The sequence below is a fragment of the Scyliorhinus torazame genome, chromosome 3 (genome assembly GCF_047496885.1).
Source record: "Scyliorhinus torazame isolate Kashiwa2021f chromosome 3, sScyTor2.1, whole genome shotgun sequence".
Classification (NCBI taxonomy): Eukaryota; Metazoa; Chordata; class Chondrichthyes; order Carcharhiniformes; family Scyliorhinidae; genus Scyliorhinus; species Scyliorhinus torazame.
In genome coordinates, this window is record NC_092709.1 from 168,033,195 (window position 1) to 168,045,576 (window position 12,382).

A 12,382-nucleotide genomic window follows, 5' to 3' on the forward strand; every position below is an offset into this window, starting at 1 on the left:
TCTCCATTAACTATTCACGGATCAAAAATGATAACGACAATAAATAAATGAGGGAATCAACATTGCAAGTTTATTTCCCAATCTGTGTTCTTTGTAGGCATCTTTACTGTCCAACCCTGTCCCTACACTACCATTTTATATCCCCGTTAGTCTGTCCTTCCCTCTCTTCCCCTCCATGCTTTCTCTTTCATTCCCTGTGCTAGAGCCACTGCTCATCCCAGCCACTGTCCTCCTTTCCCCACCACTTCCATTATGCTCACACATTTCCTCTCTCCATGCCACAAAAGTTGGGGGATTTTCACAGTACTTATTGCAGTGTTGTCAGCCTACTTGTGACACTAATAAAGATTCTTCTTATTTTTATGTGGTCCATTATTTGATGTGCTTCTGGGAATTATATTTTGCAAATAAGCTGATGTGGACAGAGTCTCACAACATGGTACAGTTAATTGGGTGGTTATTGTCAGTCTCTGGTGTGAAAGAGTGTAACTGGAATCAGGTATGTTCACAGGTTTAACCATGTCTTAGAAGTATTTATGGTGGTGGACTTGGAACCTTTATGGCTACTGTTGCTAACTTTTGGTTGGCTCTTAATTCGTTGCCCGTTGGGTCTTTACTGGATTTGCTCTCTTTCTATAACCTTTGCTCTAGAGTCGCCAGGTAACTTTATGATACCGCCACGAGGTTCAAGTTCAAGTACTGATGAATAACTCAACACACCAATTAGTGAGATTCAAATCAAAACACATTTATTACACAGTCAATCGCTACTCATGCATAAACTCTACTTTCTAGGCTATCTCTATCACTAAAAGGCCATACTTAGCTTGGAACTGGCCCACCAGGTCAGGGGAACAAATGGCCTTTCGTTTGATTCTGAGCCTGCAGGATTCAAAAGCTGGTATGGACTGGTAGCTAGGAGCACCTATCTCGTAGCGTGCGTTGACTGGAGACTTACTTGGCTGATGCGGAAGCTTAGGCAGTTCACTGTCGAGGGTTGTTTCACTGCTGAGTGACCCTGCCAAGAAGACCGATTTGAACTTGAGGACTCTATTTTATAGTCCGCAGGGGCTTCACTCCATTCGGGGCGAACCCCGTATCTGGTTCCAAGTGATTGGGCTACGTTCCGATCACTTGGATTGATTTCTCCAATACTGGAGTTGTTCCCTGATCGCTGGGTGGTCCCCAGGTGTCCATTGGTCTTCCTTTGTCTTGGCTCCTGCTGGCACCGAGGAGTCTGGCTTGGCCTTATTCACCTTAAATGTTTCGATTGTTCCCGGGGATCGCTCATTAGTATGCAGATGGCTGAGAGTTTCAGTGCTGTCTGGGCTTTTGCAAGTTCTAATACACAGGAGACTTTGCACTTGCTAGTTTTTCCTGGCTTGGCTGAATTTCCCTGTAGCCTTTGCGGATCTCCATTTTAAGTCGGGAAGTGGCCCACCCAGGTGGCTACTCGCCCTCCTTTTCGCGTGAAGGATCACATAACTGCGTTGTCTTCACTTCCTGATCCAGCGAGCACTCGTCCATGGCCTCTACACTGACCATAACTATGTATGAAAATTTTTAACTAACAATTCTAAGTGGCGCTATGTCACAACAGGGACATGCATTACAACATTAAAAAAATGGTACCTCTAACTATCCTCAATAAACTATCCTCACTCAAACAATCAGAAATAATCTACAACACTTTAAATTTACAAATAGCAGCAACACAAGTTTCTCTGGCTTGGCAGTCAAGCACAGAGGTTTACATTCTTTATTGAACAAAAACAAACATAAAGAAAAGCGGATGCACTTTAATTCACGCGAGGGGATGGGGGGTTTGATGAAGTCCGAAAATAGGGGACCTAAACGTGTATACCGGGGTGCTAGAGCGGTAGGCTGTCCTTCGCCATTTTCTCATGCGGATGGTCTGCACGATGCTGCAGAATATTGCCACTAGGAGGGATTCAATTACGTATGATAGTGAATACCAGGTTAGAAACTTGTCACACCAGGTCGGGGTATCGGTAACTATCTCTGGGTTAACTATGTCAGGGTGTAGTGTATGGTAGGGGTGGGAATCATTCACGGCCTGTGTGGTAGGGGTCAGGGGGGTGGCATCCGCGCGCAACTGAAGGGATCCTGCTAAGATCCAGGTGAACATGAAGGTTGTCTTCACCTTTCCGTCTTTCTGTCTTCTTCCTCTGGAGTTCCTGAGGTTCCGGAGTTCTATGGACACAAGCATAATATCTGTTACTATCTTGTGTAATATCTTGAATGTTAGCATGTCTGTCTTTTTGTGCCAATTTCCCTTTATAATTTGTCACCATGTGTGACTCCTTCATTTTTTTTTCAACCGAATATTCGGACAAGACATCGAAGAACATACTGCCGTACTACGAGCCGTCTCTCAGCCTGTGTCATTTACCATCCTAGTGTTTGAGGATGTAAATAGCAGAGGGAAGCAACCATAGGTTGCCAAAACGAAACAAAAGAATTTTGAACATAATGAGCCAAAAATGGGGTGCGTATGGGCCGCGGCAGGTAAGAATTGGACGGAATCCCCGAGTAGGACCGTGATCAATGCCGTATGTGCTCTACCCGAGCGTAGTTGAGCAGAGGGGGGGTCCTCGGGCAGGGCGGAGATCACTGCCGTTTCTCCACTGCCTGAGCAACCGGCAAGAAAGGGCAAAAATGTAGTCATTGTGAGGGGTTGCTGTAAAGGTTCTACCGTAGAACCAGAAGAGCAGTTATGAACGGGGGTTGGCAAGCTCTCAGCGGTTTCTGCCAATAAGCGTGCTGGCAAGTTTTCACAGGTTTCTGCCGACAATTATGGCATGTGGCCGTGGAACTTCCGAGTGTACAAACAACACTCAACAATAACACAAACAAACATTGAACAACATGCTGCAGGTTCCATCAGAAAGGACACCGTTTCTCCCAAGCGGCTCCTTTTTAAAACATCATCTGGACACCTCCGTTATCAGTTGCGAACAGGGTCACAAAGGGGTTCTCGTTTTGGGAGTCAGACTCAATGTAATCCTCTTCTCCCGGATGCCATACTCGTGAATGGATGAGGGTTGATAAAGCTGCATGGTGTGACTTGGGGTCCATCTCGTCGTTTTGGACGAGCCTGTATGAATTCTCACGGTGCCAAAAGGTTGTGTCTAATTCTGTGGGGACGGAGTCGGGGGCGTAATCATAGGGCGGTGGTCTTTGGTGAGGTTTGTTGAGGAATGTGATCAGGAAGGGATCACTCGAATCTTGTTCAGATTCGCTGGGTGTGGGTCCTGTTGCATGGGGATAGTAGGGAGGCGTGCTGTGGCTATCATCTGTGACACAGTCGCTGTCTCTGCTGCTGCTGTCTGTGGGCGTTCCGGGGCGGAGTCTAGAGTTCGGGGGTGGGTCGAAGTCGAGTCCGTGGGTGGGGTGGACATGTGGAGGGAGGGTAGGGGTACGTTAGCTGTGGGCGGGGCATGGTCTGCTGCGTCGAGCATGACGTGGTGTGTGTGGTTAGACTGCGAGCCATATGCCTTGAGCTGGTTAATATGGAACCACGCGGTCTTCCCGTTGGGGTACTTAATTTTATACACGGAGGGGCTTACTTTATCCGCAAAGGAGTACGGACCCGAATACTTCGGTGACAGGAATGTGCTGGGGTTGTAAATGGAGAGCATGACCTGCTGTCCTACTTCAAACTCAGTCGCATGCACTGTCTTGTCGAAACAGGCCTTGCTCTGTTTCTTCTTAGTGCCTAATTTTACTGTGGCTGCTAGCTGAGCCGTTTTTACATTTTCCACTAATTGTTTGACTGCGGTCTCGTGTGTGAGGGCCGTCACTTCAGGGCTGGTCAAGTCCTAATACAAATTCTGTGCCTTTCATGGGGCGTCCGGTCATGAGAGTGTGTGGGGTGTATCCTGCGGATGTTGAAACAGTGTTACGTAAAAACATTAATGCAAAAGGGAGGACTGAATCCCAAGCGGTGCTGTTTTGTTGGACCATTTTCGTACGGGTAGCTTTTGGCGTCCGATTCATTCGCTCCACGATACCACTTGACTAGGGGTGGTATGCGATGTGGAATTTTTTGGTAATGCCAAATATTGTGAGGATATTCTTCATGACGCGTCCCGTAAAATGGGAACCTTGGTCGGATTCAATGCTGTGGGGGAGTCCCCATCTCGTAAAGATGTGGTGGGTTAAAATCTTAGCTGTAGTCTTTGCCGTGTTCTAGATGGGAACGCTTCTACCCATTTTGTAAACGTGTCTATAACGACTAAGACATACTTGTAACCATTCCTGGAAGGGGGCAATGGTCCTATAAAATTAATCTGGAGGTTAGTCCAGGGGCCATTAACGGGGTGGGTGTGGCTAAACTGAGCTTTCTTTGCGTATCTGTCCGGATTGTTCTGAGCACAGATGAGGCAATTCTCAACGTAGTGCGTGTCATCTTCTTTTAAATTCGTCCATCAACAGAGCTGCCTGAGGTGGGCTGTAGTGGGGTCAATTCCCTGATACCCATGACTATCATGGAACAAACAAATAAGCTGATTCCTGTCCTGTTCAGAAACCACATAAAGGGTGTCTTTTAGGATCACACCGTCATGTGTGGTCAGTGCATTTTTAAACCTATCGTATGGGGCTGGAAAGCTTCCTTTTAAAATCTCCCTGAGATTACTATCTTGCTTCTGGGCCATCACTAAATCCTCGATATTAGTCTGTGAGACCTGAACTGCATTCACTGGGGCGCCTTCGGGGGGGGGTTCCAAAAATGTCCATGTCTGGAACCTGCTTTAGCCAATGCGTCGGCTTTTACATTTCCAGGTGGGGAGGAACGGTGGCTATTTCGGACTTTAATGATGCCAAAAAGCCTGTCCTGTGCTTTATCTAAAATGTGCCAGAGCAATGGGGCTGAAGGGAGGGGTTTTCTTGTCTGCGGAAACAAATCCTCTTGCTTGCCACAGGGGTAGAAATTCTGTGAGGCTGTTACAGACATAGAGGCTGTCCGAGTATATGACTGCTGGGCTGGGGAAGGAATCTGGGTGATCTATAATGTACACAATGGCTGCTAATCTTGCTGCCTGCGCGCCTAATTGTCCTGGTAGTTTTAATGAGATTTCTTCTAGGGCAGTGGAAGAACCAGCCACATATATTTTCAAAGGTGCGCACGTGTCTGTGTGCTGGGGGCTCTGGGGTGAACTACCTATCTTTCTGGGGGGGGTGTTTTCCCATTAAAGGGGCCTATGTTGTGGTGCGGTGAGATGAATTCACATTCGTGGGGGGTGCCTGGGTATTGAAGGTTATCGGCTAGGAAAATGTGGGTCTTGGTCCTTTTAACAGTGATGTCCCGTCCCTGCAAAAGAAAGGTCCATCTGGCTGCTCCAATCTGGCTTACTGTACCGTCCTTAAGTCGTCCGTCTAGTAAAAGTTGGATGGGGGGGGTGTTCCGTGAGGATTGTGATGGGGTTTAGTCCGGTGATGTATGAAAAGTACTGAACTGCCCAGAAAACTGCGAGCAGGTGCCTTTCACAGGCCGAAAATCCCTGCTCCACAGGATCTAAATCTCTGGAGGCGTAAGCCACGGGTCTTAACTGTTCGTGACGTTCCTGGAGGAGCACGGCCGAAAGGGTACGGTCTGTGCTAGCTATCTCAATAGCATAGGGGGACAGGGGGTCTGGAACCTGCGATGAGTGCGCTCTTTAAAACACCTATAGCATCCGTGTGCTGTGGAAGCCATTCCCAAGGGGCTCCTTTCTTTAGGAGTTCCGAGAGGGCTGCTGCCTTGGTGGCGAAACCGTCAATATGGTTTCGGTAGTAGCCAACCAGTCCTAAAAACGACCGGAGGGCGGAAACATTCTGGGGAAGGAGCAATTTGACAATCGAGTCAATTCTTTTATCCTCTATCTCGCATTTACCATGTGTGATAATCGTTCCCAAATATACCACTTTGTCTTTCAAAAGTTGGGCCTTTTTGGGGTTCACTTTACAACCAATCTGCTGTAGGAGTTCCAGGAGTTCGGCCAGAAGCTCGATTTGCTCTGCCTTGGTGTCTGTCTGCCGTAATAGGTCGTCCACATACTGGACCAGACTTTCGGGGCGACAAAATTTTGATAATCCATTTTCCAGCTGTTGGTGGAAAATGGAGGGGGAGTTGTGGAATCCTTGTGGAAGGCATGTCCACGTGTACTGCTGTGCTTTAAAGGTGAAGGCAAATTTGTATTGGCACGCCTTTGCCAGTGGAATGGACCAGAGTCCGTTACTGACATCGAAAACCGTAAAATATCGTCAGTTGAGTCCCTGTTTGAGCATGGTCTCGGGACTTGTGGCTACCGTGGGTGCTGCTGCGGGGGTGACTTTGTTGAGTTCCTGGTAATCGATGGTCAGTCGCCATGATCCATCGGGCTACCGATCTAAGTACGCCTTGTTCTAATAAGCTGTTAATAACCTTTGAGATTTCTCCCTCTGCCTCTTGGGGAAATCCGTATTGCTTCTGGGGTCTAGGGTCAGGTCCTATTATTTGAACCGAACCAGCCATTCTGCCGCAGTCATGTTTATGACTTGCAAATGTGGTCCTGTTCTTCTGGAGAACTGCCCTAACCTGTTTGTTTGTGCTAATAGTGGTCGGGTCAAAACCTGGTCCCAACTCCATCTACAAGTTTGCTGACGATACGACCATAATGGGCCGGATCTCGAATAACGACGAGTCAGAATACAGGCGGGAGATAGAGAACCTAGTGGAGTGGTGTAGCGACAACAATCTCTCCCTCAATGCCAGCAAAACTAAAGAGCTGGTCATTGACTTCAGGAAGCACAGTACTGTACACACCCCTGTCAGCATCAACAGGGCCGAGGTGGAGATGGTTAGCAGTTTCAAATTCCTAGGGGTGCACATCTCCAAAAATCTGTCCTTGTCCACCCACGTCGACGCTGCCACCAAGAAAGCACAACAGCGCCTAGACATCCTGAGGAAACTAAGGAAATTCGGCTTGTCCACATCAACCCTTACCAACTTTTACAGATGCACCATAGAAAGCATCCTCTCGGGCTGCATCACAGCCTGGTATGGCAACTGTTCTGCCCAGAACTGTAAGAAACTTCAGAGAGTCGTGACCACCGCCCAGTCCATCACACGAACCTGCCTCCCATCCATTGACTCCATACACCTCCCGCTGCCTGGGGAAAGCGGGCAGTATAATCAAAGATCTCTCCCACCCGGCTGAGAACACGCACGAACAGAGTCAAAAACAGCTTCTTCCCCACTGTCACCAGACTCCTAAATGACCCTCTTATGGACTGACCTCATTAACACTACAACCTGTATGCTTCATCCAATGCCAGTGCTTATGTAGTTACATTGTATATGTTGTGTTGCCCTATTATGTATTTTCTTTTATTCCCTTTTCTTCCCATGTATTTAATAATCTGTTGAGCTGCTCGCAGAAAAATACTTTTCACTGTACCTTGGTATACGTGACAATAAACACAATCCAATCCAATCCAAATCGCCGACTGCGCTAATCCTGTTTACATACTCACCTACTGTGAACGTTGCGGGGGCTCTTGCTGACTTTGTCATTTTCCAGACACACTGATTTACTGGATCAAATGAAAGGTTGTGGGAGTTCATGAACTCAATGCCCAAAATGTGTTCTGCTGTGTGGTACAGATCGACCAAAACTATGCGGTGTTTTGTTGTGATGTTGCCAATTTGAATGGGTACAGGGGCTGTGATGTGTCCCTGTTGTGAGTGGCCCGTGAAGCCGCTGAGGGGTGATTGTGGCTGTAGTGGGCCATGTGTCTTTTTGGAACATGGTGGAGGAATTAATTGTGGTGCGGGACCCTCCTGTGTCCCAGAGAAATGCGATGGGCTGCCCCCGTATTTTTGCTGCAATGACTGGTCGGCCGGACCTATCCCAAAAGGTGTCGCAGACCCAACTGGGGGAGCTCGAACACCGTCAGTCAGTTCCGTTCAGGTCTGTCTGGTCTGAACGGGCGCTTAAACTATGTATGGGCTTTGTCTTGTTATTATTCAGAGTGCCTGCCTGCTGGGCTTTCTGTGGCTTTCGTGGGGCATTGCACTCTCGTGCAAAGTGTCCTAATTGTCCACAGTTGTAACACTCCTGTGGTTTCTGTGGGGGGCTGTTCCTGCCTTCGTTTACCAATGCGGGTTCTGGTGTGCTTTAACGGCTTGGATATCTGCCTCTGCCTGCTGTTCTTCGGGTTTCCTAATTACGGGTTTGTTTTGGAAGATTGGTCCCAGGTGCGGGACAATCTTTTTAAAACCCACTTTTCGTTGTGCGCTTCTTCCAAGGGGTCATAATTGGTACAGGCTTTTTGTCCTGCCTCTGTGGCATGGGAGATAAGGGTGCGGGTCCATTTGGCCATATTGTCGTGGGACAAATGGGCGCGGTCTAAATTTCCAAAAACGGCTGTAAAATGGATCCACTGGCGTCCAGCAAACGCTGTGGGGTGTTCTGTCTTTTTCTGCCTGCACTTATTCAGGCCTTCTACTGGGTCACCTCTGTTGTAACCGATCGCATCCAGGATCGCCGTGTGCATCTCTGCAAGGGTGCCTCCTCCTACATTCTGTGGGTCGGGAAGGGCTGCTACAACTGAAGGGTCTAAACTCAAAACTGTGAGCTTCACTTGCTCATGCTCATCCAGGCCGTACATGGTCGCCTGCTGCTTTACTCTAGCAAAGAAGTGGTGGGGTCTGAGGTGGGGAGGAACGGTGTGATATTTTTGCACGCGTCCCGTAATTGGGTCACGGTTAAGGGGGTGGTGTAAAGGAATTCTGCGTCTCCTTCCGATGTGACTGTGCGGTGGGTGGTTACTGGATTCAAGGGTGCCTGATCTATCTGCTCTGTGCGGGGTTGGGGTGATTTTCTCTTTTGGGGCTTTCCTTGCGCACATGTTCCCTGAACATATCTATCCGCGGCTTTTGTTTAGCTCTTGCCAATCAGGGCCGTCTTCCTCATCTAATTGGGATCCAAAGGTGCTCTGAAACCCATTTTGTACTGAAAGCAAAGACTGCAGTTCCGCAATCTGCTTCCTGCATTTCGCATGATCTAATGAGCTTTGTCTGTGCTCCTTGGTGGCAGCATGGAGTGCTCTTAACGCTGCTTTTAAATCGCTGCACTGCCTTTGCAATGCCTCTACCTGTTTCCCTGTCTCCTCTCTTACCAGGACTGCACGTTGCGTGTCCTGATAGGCCTTATCGTACTGGGTTTGGAAGCTGCTCAGATGCGCTAGACAAGACTGGTGTGCCCCCTTGGCATCATCCACCTCTCCGTCCTTTGCTGCTAACTTCCTTCTCAAATCCATATTCTCTCTCTCGATCTCACTAACATCGACCTTGCTCATTCGATGTCTCTCTTCTATCTCTTTGCGGAGCGTTCGAACGACCTCCTCTGTGCCTTGCAATTGTGCCAGACAAGACACGATTGCCATCGGCTTGCGAGCTTTTCCCAAGCTTTTCTTATGGATCTCTGACAGGTTCTCCCACCAAGTATGTTCTATACTCCCGGATCCTGTTTCCTCATTAGCACAGAATTCACTCCAAAGGGACCATCCTTTCCATTTGAGATATTTTCTGATCTCTTCTTCCCAAACGGGACAGTGTCCTACTCTGCTGCTGGTCGCTGTGACCACGAATTCCTGGGGGTTCATAAGGCATTCCATTGCCTTCATTGCCATTTTTCCTGTATGAATGCTCTCTTTTAAAATTTGGAACAAGTGGTACTAAGGCGGTGCTGTAATCCCGGGTACGGCGTTGGCTAATTTCCGGAATACAAACTCCCGACAGTTTTTCGCAACAAAAATCTATCAGTTTTACCTGATAGCCCTGTTAGTTGCGCATGCATTAACACGCTTCCGAATTCTGAGGATTGATCAGAACTGCTTGAACACTTGTGAATGTTTCTGTTCCCAATTGGATTCTAATTCAAATTTTGGGTTCTCCCGGAGTCGTTAGGCCACTTCTAAATCGGGTCTCGTCAGAGTCAGCCATTAAATGTTGCTAACTTTTGGTTGGATCTTAATTCGTTACCCGTTGGGTCTTTACTGGATTTGCTCTATTTCTACAACCTTTGCTCTCGAGTCGCCAGGCATCTTTATGATACTGCCACGAGGTTCAAGTTCAAGTACTGATCAATAACTCAACACACCAGTTAGTAAGATTCAAATCAAAACACATTTATTATACACAGTAAATCACTACTCATGCATAAACTCTACTTTCTAGGCTATCTCTATCACTAAAAGGCCTGTATTGAGCTTGGAACTGGCCCACCAGGTCAGGGGAACAAATGGCCTTTCGTTCAATTCTGAGCCTGCAGGATTCAAAAGCTGGTATGGACTGGTAGATAGGAGCGCCTATCTCGTAGCGTGCGTTGACTGGAGACTTAGTTGGTTGATGCGGCAGCTTAGGCAGTTCACTGTCGAGGGTTGTTTCGTTGCTGAGTGACCCTGCCAAGAAGACCGATTTGAACTTGGGGACTCCATTTTATAGTCCCCAGGGGCTTCACGCCGTTCGGGGCGGTCCCCGTATCTGGTTCCAAGTGATTGGACTATGTTCTGATCACTTGGTTCGATTTCTCCAATACTGGAGGTGTTCCCTGATCGCTGGGCGTTCCCCGAGTGTCCGTTGGCCTTCCTTTGTCTTGGCTCCTGCTGGCGCCGAGGAGCCTGGCTTGGCCTTATTCACCTTAAATGTTTCGATTGTTCCCGGGGATCGCTCATTAGTATGCAGATGGCTGTTTCAGTGCTGTCTGGGCTTTTGCAAGTTCTCATACACAGGAGACTTTGCACTTGCTAGTTTTCCCTGGCTTGGCTGAATTTCCCTGTAGTCTTTGCAGATCTCCATTTTAAGACGGGAAGTGGCCAACCCAGGTGGCTACACTACTCTGTCTGATGTTTCAACTAAAGTGCGATTTAAGCAGATTTGTCTTTGAGTTGGGGAAAAGGTTTACAAAGCGCAAATAGAAGGTGGATGATGCATTGGGTTAGACAGTGGTCTTTAACTTGGGACGTGGGGTCAAATCTATCAGATTAATCGTTTGTGATTTTCCTGTCAGCCACCGTAGAACGGTCCTGGCATAGAGATCAGAATAAAATTGATGGGATCTTTCCTTTTTTTTGGCACGGTGGTGTCAGACCTGGGAATGCCTGCTGACTCTGCGTGCTCGCGAAGGGCAGATCCTCAGTTCCATGTAAATTGCTGAAAAGAGAGACAAGTTGCTGAAACGTTTTGTTTTGCACTTGAGACAAATTCACGAATGCCAATTTCAAATGATCACAATTTATACTACTGAAGAAAAGAATGCTGATTGGTTGGCAAGTCGACAATGGCCGAGGCGTTGCCATGGAGAAAGCAACGGGGAACGAGATGCAACGTGCATTAATATGGGGGACCCATTTTCTGCAAAGAAAATTAATATGTTCAAGCCTTTTTGAAATACCCAGGATTTTGGGGACCTTATTCCTTCCAAACTTTGAAACTAATTCAAAGTCTTTCACTTACTGTTTGTGCTCTTGGAACTTGTTGTTCTTCCTCACTGCTTTTAAGGTGCAACCACCTTCCAAAGTAGCAGGTTGCTCCAAGGGTTCACTATATCTTCAATCTAGTTAATAGAAGCACTTGCAAGCCGGTGTAATTGGGTATCCTTGTTCTACTATTGATCTGCTCTTTTTGGTGCTGTTATAGCCCCAGTGGAGGTCAAGTGTTAAGAACCATCCGGTGTCCCGTGAACTCCACAGAATACGAACTTCTCTGGTAGCTTCCTCTTAACAATGGGAGTCCGCATTTGTATAAAAGCCCTGACCTGGGTGCAGCTCGGGGAAGAAGACCCTTAAGGGAGTGGAGACGTGTTGAATTGCTAATAAAACTATATCCAGTATTTTCTATGTGCCGTTTATACGTGCTACTTTATGCGGATTCTACAGGTGCCGTACGATGTTAATTATAAAAACATTAGTCTTGCACTAATCGGCAATTGTGCTCGATAAGCAATATAATCAGTGATCGAATATGTGCGTGTAGCTCTTGATAAAAAGAATTTAAATGATTTCAGGGCATCTTTCAGTCGCCATTTGCAGGTGTTTTGAACAGGCTCATTAACTGAATACGTAACTAAATTGGATTCAAAGTATGTATGATAAATATATTTTTTGTTATCTGCAGTGGATGATGAAGAATCAGAGGGAGAAGAATTCACAGTGCGGGACGGATACATTCATTATGGTCAGACAGTGAAGCTAGTATGTTCTGTTACTGGAATGGCACTCCCCAGACTGGTACAGTGGTTTTCTTTTAATAATTTAGTACTCTAACCTAAATGTTTGGCATTTTATAGACCAGTTTGTTTTGCCATCTTTGTATATCAAAGGCAGAAAAACATGT

General features: G+C 47.2%; 1 protein-coding gene across 2 annotated transcripts in view; it reads left to right on the top strand.

The window, feature by feature from the left end:
* Positions 1-12,382, top strand: part of rbpjb (recombination signal binding protein for immunoglobulin kappa J region b) — a 152,120-nt gene that overhangs the window by 113,433 nt on the left and 26,305 nt on the right. For both annotated transcript variants that reach the window (XM_072496526.1, XM_072496527.1), the window contains exon 7: positions 12,164-12,276. In XM_072496526.1, the coding sequence (XP_072352627.1) occupies positions 12,164-12,276 (113 nt within the window). The remainder of the gene's footprint in view (positions 1-12,163; positions 12,277-12,382) is intronic.